The sequence below is a fragment of the Marmota flaviventris genome, chromosome 3 (genome assembly GCF_047511675.1).
Source record: "Marmota flaviventris isolate mMarFla1 chromosome 3, mMarFla1.hap1, whole genome shotgun sequence".
Lineage (NCBI taxonomy): Eukaryota > Metazoa > Chordata > Mammalia > Rodentia > Sciuridae > Marmota > Marmota flaviventris.
In genome coordinates, this window is record NC_092500.1 from 17,405,930 (window position 1) to 17,418,729 (window position 12,800).

The window sequence follows — 12,800 nt, forward strand, 5'->3', positions numbered from 1 at the left end:
AAAACTAAAAAGCAAAGACATCTGCAGTTCCTGAACCACTGAACACTTACAGGATGTTACACAGGCGGTGGGGACCCCATGTTCCCTATTTGGTTTCTCAGTGTCACATAAACTATCTCTGGTAACCATGAGGCTCAAGAACAGTCACTTAAACTAAAAAAAAAAAAAAAAATCATTTAAGGTTTTAAGAAGTAGAAAGAGCAATTAGATACTGTTAAGACCCTTCCTGTATGAAAATACTTTTGAAAGCAAAAGGAAAAGGTCTAGCAACTCTGAGCTACCTGTTTGGGAATTACTTTGGATAAATTCTAAATCCTAAACTCAGGCTACCTCTGCCAAGAGCAGAGAAACCTGGTGCATTCTACTGCTGTACTCAGTTTTTCAAGAGCCAACCCTGAATAAGCTAAACTACCTAGTCCCATTTCCTCACAACACTTGAGGCCATTCAACTGGGTGCAGAACTATTCAGCCAGTCTCTGGCAACAATCAGAAAGGTCACTTTAGTGCCAAAGTACTATGACACATTCTGTGTTGGACAATCAGGAGTTCAAAGTTGAATAAAGAAGATCTGTGTTGTGAGTTATTAAAAAAACTTAAAATACACTAGATTTACATGTAATAACATGGGAAGATTTCAAAAAATAAACATAAATTCAAAAAACAACGTGCAGGCAAAAATTGTAGCTCAGTGGTAGAGTCTTGCTTGGCACATGTGAAGCACTGGGTTCGATCCTCAGCACCACATAAAAATAAAATAAAGGCAATGTGTCCACATACAACTAAAAAAACATAAAAAAAAAAAAACAATGCACCAGGTTGTATTTACTGAAGATAACATTCTAAAACCACAAAACACTGTGTGACATTTATAAAAACATAACATTATGAACGAACAAAAACAAAAAGGAGAGACCCTCTGACTTCAGAGTTGTGCCTCTGGGGGAGTTTTGAAAAGACTACAGGAGGAGGAGATGGCTTAAAAGGGACTCTACCTTGCCTGGAATTAAATTCCAACTCTGTTATTAATGAGATAAATACTTAAATTTTATGTGCTTCAGTTTCCTCTAGTAGAAAATGAAGGAAATAACAGCGCATACGCCATAGGATTATATAAGGATTAAAAAGCTAATACTTATTAAACATATTAATAAATTAATACCTATTAATGCAGATCTTTTAGTATCTGATACAGTTAAGTGTTCAATAAATCTACGCTATTTATAAACAATACCTGTGATTATGGCAAATATGGCAAAAATGTTCAATGACTCTGAACTGTGGGCACTTTCCCTGTCTTTACATATATTTATATATATTCTATGTTAAAATATGTAAAAACTAGCAGATTTAAAAATCAAGGACATGGCATGAACATACTTTATATACAGAGATAAGAAAAATTGTGCTCTATGTGTAATAAGAATTGTAATACATTCAGTTGTCGTGTATTTAAAAAAATAATAAAATCAATAGAAAAAAGTGATACATTAAAAAAAAAAAATCAAGGACATTTAGACACTAAAATCAGATGACTGACTCAAAATGAGTAAAGCATGCCCCAAGGACAGTCAGAAGTTCTAGAAGCATGCTTTTGCATCAGCTTGCTCATGACAGAAGAGCAACAACATAGATCTTCTTTGTTACTATCTTTGTCCATGAAAATATTATGACCTCAATTGCTTTAGGTAAGGAAGGTTTATTGGCAGTGAAACTTATTTTTCATATTACACAAGCAAGCTACCAGAACAAATAACAATAGGGGGAAAAAACAACTGCACATAGTTAAAATGGATTTGCTTGGCATGAAGGAAACTTGATGTTGCTCCATGCAACTGAAGTCTCGCTCACCCAAGAGAGGTGACATTGCCAAGAAGAATAACTCATGCTTTTTTCATATCTTTTCTCTGCAGTAGAATGGATATCTAATGTATGCACACATAAACAAACTTTTAATAAAATGTCTAAAAAGAAAACTACATACAATCATTTTTATGCCAACGACATATTCATTATGGATTATTCTAGTATTTTTTTTTATTAAATGCCTCAATGATGACCTCTTTTGTAGAGAATCTAAGAAGTATCTCCTAAAACTCTAGGTTCTGCAAAAAAAATAAAGAAAGAATAAAAAATCTGCAATTGTGGGCTGGGGTTGTAGCTCAGCAGTAAAGCGCTTGCATAGCACAAGTGAGGCCCTGGGTTCGATCCTCAGCACCACATGAAAATAAGTAAATAAGATAAAGGTATTGTATCCAACTACAACTAAAAAAATACATATTAAAAAAATCTGCAATTATGTCCCTGTCTGGAGCAGTAGTTTCTATATAAGATACATGGTTTAAATCTATTCAAAACTCAAGATTAAAAATAGAGCTTATTAGGCTTTTTAATGAATAGATTCCTTAGCATTATTTATATTTTTACTGAGGGCATTTTGTTTAAAGGCAATGTGCCAGGTAAGTTAAAATTATCCATTTTCTATGATTTAGTACAATACTTAAAAGAGTATGTGCATGAACATACATGTGTCCTGGTTTATCACGTAAAATACATTTCTTACTGTGTGGCAGCAGTCAAGAGTTTGAAGAACACTGATGCTTTCAGTCCCTCATTCTGTAAAGACACAAACTCTTCGAGGCCTGGGAGTATGCCAACAGGCTTAGCTACCAGAGGCTCCAGGCAGAGCTCGAATCGGACCTCAGTTAAGGGCTCTTCCCAAGGCAGGTTTCTCTGGTGCCAGCTGCTGGGGCTCAAATCTGCATCATTTCTATTCTTTTTTGTTCATTATTTCTAGATAGTCAGTGACTTCATTGCTACTCACTTATAAACACAAACACAGAAGTTGTTCCTTGGGCTCCTTCCTGCCCTGAACTGATTGCCTGCTACTTATGTATAGGGCCCTGCACTGGTGCAGGCAGTGGAGCCAAGGCCTCTGCCAATGGAGGGTGAGCACACAGCTGGGGGACTGCAGGTGAGACACTAGAGTAGTGCCCTACACAGCATGTGGTCAAAATCAAGCACAGCAACTTTAAAAGTAAAAGCAACTTTTTCATAGCTGCTCTTCTGCATCTCCTGCTGAGAGTGCAAACTGAGAACCCCCTGACTTGGGCCAGGTGACAGGGAAATGAATTGTAACATCCTGGGTTAGCACAGCCTAGTTAAGTCTACACATGTACAGTTCCTGCCTGTTGTCTCAGTGTATCACCTTCCCCTCTTATAAAACCTGTTTCTCTGAGCTCCACAAAGATAGAAACTTAAGACAAAAAGGTCTCCTCTATCTTCCTCAAGCTTTGAATAAACTTGTTTTTCTTCATCAACCTTTGTCTCCTGAATTTTAGAGGTGCCAAGCAGTAAAATCTCAGGTTCCCAGTAATAAAAATAGAGCTATATGGGCTGGTGTTGTGGCTCAGTGATAGAACTCTCACTTAGCATGTTTGAGGCACTGGGTTCAATCCTCAGCACCAGATAAGAATAGTTATTGTGTCCATTTACAACTAAAATATATATATAGACTTAAAAAATTCAACCATATATTAAAAGCTAAATGAGATTATTAGAAGGATTCAGAATTGTACTTACATTGTCTTTCAGATTACAGACTATTTTTGCATAACATTTGTTGTTATCTCTTGATGGAACTGTCCATTCCAGTGGCCAAAAGAAACTATGGTAAACCTAAAAGGATATAGGCACAATTTAAACTTTCTTAAGTAGCAAGTTTGCAGACTTCAGATCTGGTGAAAGAAAAAGCTCTTTAATAATTAAGAGTTTAATTAAATGATAAAATCCATGAATTCACAGGAGATGGTATAAAGGCAAATGACTTGACACACCCTACTCAGGGATTTTTTGAAATAAATTCATCCCTTAATAATAATCCAACCTCAAAGTAAACCTTAAGTAATAGTAACAAAGAAAAATAGGAAAGGATGGGCTGGCGTTGTGGCTCAGTGGTAGAGTGCTTGCCTATCATGTGCAAGGCACTGGGTTCGATCCCCAGTACCACAAAAAAAAAACTAAATAAACAAAATAAATTAAACTAAAAACAAAAATAAATTGAAATAAAGAAAATAGGAAATGAAAGAAGTCATGTAACTACTGTCCTATATTAAAAACTAACCAATATACCTGATTAAAATCAATCAATTAATTAATTTTTAAAAAACTAACTCAAAAAACTCAAACTAACTCAAAAAACTCAACATCGTTTGTTTACCTTATAAGAATGACAACTTTGGACAAGAAACAAATAAGGAGCCAGAAATAATCATCACAATCATCTAGATCCCATGTTTATATTTCCAAAAGACATTTCCTCTTATGGCATTATCACTAACAGCACCTGAGGGTGCAGGGAGGGTAGACATACTTGCTGAGATTAACTCACAGATAACTCAAAGATAGATTTTTCTCCTGCAACTGTTAGGGCCTCAGTTCAAAACACAGTTAGTGATCCTTGTAAAAGCACATTGGTTATGATGACATGATTAATTTTTTTAAATAAATGTAGGTTGCAAAATTAAATGTACAGTATCGCAACAATTATGAAGGGAAAAGATTAAGAACATTACCCCAAACTGCTAACAATTGCTATGTTACAGACAATCTATGACAAATTTCCTATTTTCCTTATATTTTTCAAAATTTCAACTCAAACATCTTACTTTTGACACAAAAATATTTGTTTTTCTTCATAAAAGTCTATGAAGAAATAAAAATATTTATTAAGAACCTCAAAATTTAAATATCTTTGATAGGTAATCTATCCTTAAAAAAAAGAACAATAAACAATGAATTATAAAGATATTCATTAATCTATAGTTGTGAAAAACTATAAACAATCTAAACAAAAGGGACTTAACGAATTAAAGTATGATATCCCTTAAAAATTCAAATTATTACACATTTCTAAAAATGGTGTTTTTAGAAAATTGAAGGACAGACAAAAATGTCCATGATATATATTATTATTAATATATTACAGAAAACAGTTAATCATACTTTGAAAAACTTAACATGCGCCCACCCACACAAAATTAATACATACATATACACACATACATGCAATAGAGGATGAGCATCCCTAATCTTCATCTAAAATCTGAAATGCTCTAAAATCGGAGGATGTGAGTGCTGATAGGATGCCCAAGAGGAAAATATTCCACACCTTCAAACTATGTATATAAATTGAAACAAGTGGATTTCATATTTCTTGGGTCCAATCCCAGCCACATCTTATTATATATGTGCAAGAGAAAAAAAAAAATCTGATCCCAACCATTTCAGATTAGGGATATTCAATCTGTATAAATATTTATAGTCTAGATGGAAATATGCAAAAATATTAATAGCAGTCATTTCTTCATGAATTAAAATATAGTCTTTTTGCTGTTTCAAACTTTCTATAAATGAAGTTATACTATTTTTAAAATCAGAAAAAAATGTTAATAATGTGTTCCTAATAAACCAAGATATTACATGCTACTATCCATGCATAAAATAAAGGATTGTCAGTAGTTAAAAGAAGCTTTTATGGGCTGGAGTTGTGGCTCAGTGGTAGAGTGCTTGCCTAGCATGTGTGGGGCACTAGGTTCAATTCTCAGCACCACATTATATTCATAAATGAATAAAATAAAGATCCATCAACATCTTTAAAAGTATTTAAGAAAAAAAAAAAAGAGGGTTTTATATCATAAGGTTGACTTTTATTCCCAAATCTGTTCTTTTAGAATGTTTTACTGGAAAGATTTTCCCCTGTGATTTAAATGCATGCTGCAGTCCTTTTAAGTAGTATTATTTGTGAATATTAAAAAGTCATATACAGGGACTGGGGTTGTGGCTCAGTAGTAAAGCCCTTGTCTGGCATGTGTGAGGCCCTGGGTTCGATCCTCAGCACCACATATAACCAAACAAATAAAGTGAAAAATCCATTGGCAACTAAAAAAATATTTTTTAAAAAGTTATATTTCATATACAATGTCTTTACTACATGATAAAAGGTGAGTGGTGAAATTAATATAGATCAGACAGTAATGCTAAAATAGCAATCATTACATAGGTCAAAGCAAGAAAACGTTTTTTTTTTGTTTTCACTTTGCTGTATTTCTCATATTTCAATAATTAAAAATAAATAAATGTGGTTCACCCTTGTTCATTACAAATACACTGAAATATCAAAGGATAAAAAGTAGCATTCAATTACTCCAAAATGGCTCAGAGGAAATAATACATATACACAAAGAGCAAGAGAATATGAAAGTTTATAAAATAAATGAACAAAATGTAATAATAATTGAGTCTAGACAATAGCTATAAGGAAGTTCTTTGCATTATTTTTAAACTTTTGTGTATACTTGAAATTACTTTAAAATTTTGATGAAAAATAGTAGTATAGCTTAGTCCAAGATGAAGAAAAAAAGAAGAGCTTACCTCAATATTCTCCTCCCCAAATTTCTCTACAGCCTTCTCTTCTGAAAGGCCGCAAGCACCATATTCCAAAGGAGTAAATACGGTTGTTGGAACGTTTTCATAGTCACACTGTTTCAAAACGAGGGAAGAGAATTATGATAAGCAAATCCTAAAACAGGTATTCTTAAAAATGATTCAAAAGTACACTTCCAAACTCATTCTATGAGGCCAATAACACCCTGATTCCAAAACCAGACAAAGACACATCAAAGAAAACTTCAGACCAATGTCTCTAATAAACATAGATACAAAAATCCTCAATAAAATTCTGGCAAATCAAACACAAAATCATATCAAAAAGATAGTGCACCATGGTCAAGTGGGATTCATCCCAGGAATGCAAGGTTGGATCAACATATGGAAATCTATAAATGTAATTCATCACATCAACAGACTTAAAAATAAGAATCATATGATCATCTCAAAGATTCAGAAAAAGCATTTGACAAATACAGCATCCCTTCATGTTCAAAACACTAGAAAAACTAGGGATAACAGGAACATACCTCAACAATATAAAAGCTATCTATGCTAAGCCCCAGGCCAACATTATTCTAAATGAAGAAAACCTGAAAGCATTCCTTCTAAAAAATGGAATAAGACAGGGATGCCCTCTTTCATCACTCCTATTTAACACAGTTCTTGAAACTCTAGCCAGAGCAATTAGACAAAATAAATTAAAGGGATACAGATAGGAAAAAGAATTCAAATTATCACTATTTGCCGATGATATGATTGTATACCTAGAAGACCCAAAAAATTCCACCAGAAAACAACTAGAATAAATGAATTCAGCCAAGTAGCAGGATATAAAATCAACACCCATAAACCAAAAGCATTTCTGTACATCAGTGACAAATCCTCTGAAAGAGAAACTAGGAAAACTACTCATTTTACAATAGTCACAAAAAAAAATAAACAAAATACCTGGGAATCAATTTAACGAAAGAGGTGAAAGACCTCTACAATGAAAATTACAAAATGCTAAAGAGGACTCGGGATGTGGCTCAAGTGGTAGCGTGCTTGCCTGGCATGCATAAGGCACTGGGTTCGATCCTCAGCACCACATAAAGGAAAATAAAGATACTGTGTCACATAAAAAACTAAAAAACAAATATTTTTTTAAAATGCTAAAGAAAGAAATTAAAGAAGACCTTAGAAGATGGAAAGATCTACCTTGTTCCTGGATAGGCAGAATAAATATTTTCAAAATGACCATACTACCAAAAGCACTATATAGATTTAATGCAATTCCAATCAAAATCCCAATGACATTCCTCATGGAAATAGAAAAAGCAGTCATGAAATTCATCTGGAAAAATAAGAGACCCAGAATAACTAAAGCAATCCTTAGCAGGAAGGGTGAAGTAGGTGGCATCACTATACCAGACCTTAAACTATACTACAGAGCAACAGTAACAAAAACAGCATGATACTGGCACCAAAACAGACTTGTAGACCAATGGTGCAAAATAGAGAACACAGAGACCAACCCACATAATTACAGTTATTTTATATTAGACAAAGGTGCCAAAAACATATATTAAAGAAAAGATAGCCTCTTCAACAAATGGTGCTAGGAAAACTGGAAATCCATACACACAAAATGAAATTAAACCCCTATCTCTCACCGTGGACAAAACTCAACTCATAGTGGATCAAGGACCTAGGAATTAAAGCAGAGACCCTGTGCCTAACAGAAGATAAAGTAGGATAAAATGGATAATGGATAGAATCCATTTTGTCACATTAGGCCTGACTTCCTTAAAAAGATTCCTATAGCATTAAGAAATAAAATCAAGAATCAATAAATGGGATGGATTCAAACTAAAAAGCTTCTTCTCGCCAAAAGACAAAGTGAGATAAATAGAGTGAGGTGAATAAAGAGGTGAATAGAGCGCTTACGGTGAGGTGAACAGAGAGCCTACAGGATGGGAGCAAATTTTTACCACATGAACATCAGATAGAGCACTAATCTCTGGGATATATAAAGCACTCAAAATCTTAACACCCACCCCCCCAAAAAATCAATAAATGGGCCAAGGAACTGAACAGATATGACAAAATGTTCAACATCACCAGCAATTAGAGAAATGCAAATCAGAATGCAAATGCAAATCCAGTCAGAATGGCAGCTATCAAGAATACAAACAACAATAAGTGGTGGTAGGATGTGGGGGAAAAGACACACTCATACATTGCTGGTGGGACTGCAAATTGCAGCCAGTCTGGAAAGCAGTATAGAGACTCCTTGGAAAACTTGGAATGGAACCACCATTTGACCTAGCTATCCCACTCCTCGGTTTCGGTTTATACCCAAAGGACTTTTAAAAAGCGTATTATAGGGACACAGCCATATCAATGTATAAGAGCAACACAATTCACAATAGCAAAATTGTGAAACCAACCTAGATGCCCTTCAGTAGGTGAATGGATAAAGGAAATGTGGCATATATACACAATGAAATATTACTCAGCATTAAAAGAGAATAAAATCATGGCATTTGCAGGTAAATGGAGTTGAAGAATATTATGCCAAGTGAAGTAAGCCAATCCCAAAAAAACAAATGCCAAATGTTTTCTCTAATATGAGGATGCTGATCCATAATGGGGATTGGGGTGGGGAACATGGGAGGAATGGAGGAACTTTAGATAGGGCAAAGGGGAGATAGGGGAAGGGAGGGGGTCTAGGGGTAAGGAAGATGGTGGAATGAGATGAACATCAATACCCTAAGTACATGTATGATGACACAAATAGTGTGACTCTACTTTGTGCACAACCAGAGACAGGAAAAGTCGTGCTCTATATGTGTAATAGGAATCGAGGATGCATTCTGCTGTCATATATAACAAATTAGAAAAATTTTTAAAATGGTTCAAAAGAGGGAAAGGAAAGCAGAAATAAATTTCTATCAAAAGCATGTGAAATCCCAATCCCAGACACTAACTACACTGAGAATCACCCACTCATGTGAAAAGCCTTTGTAGAGGCTTAAAGTCAGGCAAGAATGATTATAAAGAAAAGATCAGCATCCTCATATTGTGGCAGCTACCAACTGATGTTACCTTCAATTACCACTTTCTCTCCTCTAAATAAAGTAGCAAAAAACAATATATAGGAAATTATCAGACCTGATAATCTTAGAGTCAAAAATTAACAGAATTCTTTGAAATCAATTAGGTAATACATATAGGAGTCATAAAAGTATTTTACACCTTTGGATCAATAATCCTACTTTTAAAAAATTTATAAGATTATGTTATTACAATAACATGCTACTATAATTATAATGGCATGATAATTTCATACATAGAAAAGGCTACATATACTGATTTGAGTTTTGCTGCAGTCCTCTTCAACAGTGGCAATATCAAAAGTGGCTTTAAAATAACCCCCAAGAATTAGAATGTAACACGTACATACTGTCAGTGTACTATTATGGAGCCACTAAAATGGGAATGAAGACCACCAGAAGACAATAAGCCTAAGCAACATTCTACATTTAAAATGTGAAAAATGCAATTCTCATTCTCTAAAATAGAGTGTAAAATCTTTAAAATATGCCAGAAACAATAAATATAATTCTTATTCTCTAAAAAGACCATAAACATCCTTGGATTTCTCTAATACAAAAGGCAGATATCCACTTCAAGTTATTGGTATGCCATGAGCCAGAGCTACCCTCCTACATTAAATAAGAACAAACCAGACAAAAATGGACACTGGACAGGCAGCAGCACCTGTGGCCCTCAAGAGAAGGGAAACAGAAGGAGGTGGGCCCTCTGCTGGCTTGGGGTTACTGCCCAGAGGGACTCCTGGACCTCCATGCCGTGAGGGGAAACTTGAAGAGCCTGGCAGTCTTTCCCAGTTAGAGACAGTGATGACAGCTCAGGGCAGCCAGGGTGGCTTGCAGCTACAAGGCAGACTACCAAAGAGGAGGAGGTTTCTCAAAGAGAGTTCTCAGACCTCCAGAGATTCACTTGAGACTACCAACAAGATGTAGAAGGACTATCCACAAGGAAATAAAAATATCCAGATTTTAAGAAATTCTGTGCCACATGATTTCAAATTTAGTGCAATCTTTTTCATGTTCACCCTTTGGTTATTGCTGTTATATAAAAATATTTCTTTTTTACTTCAGGAATCTGCAAGATATAAATTAAAAAACCAAATACATCTCAAGCTATATTTCTAAATGCCCTTTCTTGACTTACCAGATACTCATTAACTCCGATAATGAATGTAAGATTTAACTCAAAGAGGTGATCTTGTTATCTTTGTTCCAATAGGAATAAGAACCCTATCTAGCCACTCTGACAGAACCTTTCTACCCCTAATCTCATCATTTCAAATTATCAGATTTTATTATGCTACAAATCCAGAATAACTCCAGGCCACAAATAAACTTTACTAGCATCATTCAATGAGACTTCCATTACTGTAGCCAACCCATGATGATTTATATTCAAGGAAAATGGGTAGTAACTAAATTCTTCACAATTCATTTTCCCAGAATTCCTTTTAAAAAAATAATTAGGGTATATTATTCTTTCTGGCCATCTGGTTCTATACTACAAAAGGAAGCATTCAATTTTCTACTGTGACTTTAAACAAAATCACTCTAAAGCATTAACATTAGCATAAAACATATTTAATATCCTAAGAACAAAAGACATTTTCTTTGAAAGGACTGGGGAATAAAGTCTGAACAGTAGTTTAAACAACTCTGCACACTGAAACTTTTGCCTAAATCCCCAAATCCTTTTATAGCTTAGATAGGTACAAAAAAAGACTTAGAAAATTATACTTTCAGTGGTAATAATGAAACTGATGGAAATGCAACTATTATAAGTATATGAAACAAACTAGCTCCTCTTTATTCTAAGTGTGATTCCAAAAGTGACAATTTTCATAATAAAGTCACAAATGTATAGAAGACCTACCAATGTACCATTTGGAATACACTTAATAAAGCAGATCTAGAATGTCATTACCAAAGTACTAAATTACTCAAACCTGGTACATTTCCCAACTGCACCACTAAACGGGACAGAGAGGATTATTAAAAAGAGTGTCTCAGTGGACGACAGCACTTGCCTTGACAGTGGAGCCAGCATAAAGCCTCTGGGCCAGCAATCTTCCTGCCTGGATGGCCACTGGGGTAAGTTCCAGCTTTCCCTCCAATATATCACCAATGGCATAGATGTAAGGCACATTGGTCTGTTCTTCATCCGTAACAGGTATTTTGCCAGATCTGTAAATTCGTTTAGTTAAAAATTACCGTCCATTACCAATATCAACTAAATAGAACTAAATCCCCTTTCTCCCCATGAAGCCCAAAACTGACTCTGAGAACGATGTTCTAGTGTATTATTAAAAAGCTTAGAGGAACCAAAACGATTAGTGACAATCCTGTCCACTATTGTGAAAATCAAAGAAATAAGAAAACTATAGGAAACCTCTGTCCAGGCACACTACATTGTGTATACCTATAGACCCAGCTACTTGGGAGGCTGAGGCACGAGGATCACAAGTTCAATGCCAGCCAGGCAACTTAGCAAGACCCTTTATCAAAATAAAATTATTATAAGGAGGCTACAGATGTAGCTCAGAGGTAGAGTGCTGGGTTTGAGCCTATTAGTATGGCCAAAAAAAGAAACCTTACAGAGACAATTCTAAATTAAAATAACCAACAAAACAAAATAAATGCAGGAAACACTAATATGAGTGGCACTGAAGAGTGTTCTATTTTCTAAACCAAAAAACGGAACTCTCCAACTATGTTAAAAATAACTTTAAAATACTCTACAATTGATCAATGTTATGAATAAGTGAAATAGCATTGAATGACAATGTTTTTTCTTACTTTTCATTTATCTTCACCCCCACAGTTTCTAAGCCAATATTTCTTGTACAAGAATCTCTTCCTATTGCCAGCAGTACCTGAAAAATTAATACACTTTTTAAAAACCTTTGCATGAATTTTTCAGATTATTAAGCTAATACAGTTTCATTTCCCACTTAGTAATAAATACTTAATAATACAAGTTAAAACAGATTAAAACCCTCAATTAAAAAAAAAACCTCTCCAACATGATATAGCAAAAATAGCTCTTCGTTTCTTATTAATAATGAGAAAGAATTAATGCCTTAATAAACTCAGCCAAGTTTACAGACAAACACAACACACTCTATGACTGATTAAGTTATTTTCCAAGTGGCAGGTTGGGAGGTAAAAGGGACAGAGAAATTCTAACTCATTCAAAAACATCTGATACCTTTTTTAGCCATTTGATAAAACAATATTTTAAGTTAGTTACAGTAGAGAAAA

General features: G+C 34.5%; 1 protein-coding gene across 3 annotated transcripts in view; it reads right to left on the reverse strand.

Annotated features, from left to right (window-relative positions):
* Positions 1 to 12,800, reverse strand: part of Txnrd1 (thioredoxin reductase 1) — a 58,982-nt gene that overhangs the window by 14,425 nt on the left and 31,757 nt on the right. For all 3 annotated transcript variants that reach the window (XM_027944302.2, XM_027944212.2, XM_027944123.2), the window contains exons 9-12: positions 12,336 to 12,412; positions 11,567 to 11,723; positions 6,430 to 6,537; positions 3,580 to 3,675 (exon numbers count right to left, since the gene is read on the reverse strand). In XM_027944302.2, coding sequence (XP_027800103.1) covers positions 3,580 to 3,675; positions 6,430 to 6,537; positions 11,567 to 11,723; positions 12,336 to 12,412 — 438 coding nt within the window. The remainder of the gene's footprint in view (positions 1 to 3,579; positions 3,676 to 6,429; positions 6,538 to 11,566; positions 11,724 to 12,335; positions 12,413 to 12,800) is intronic.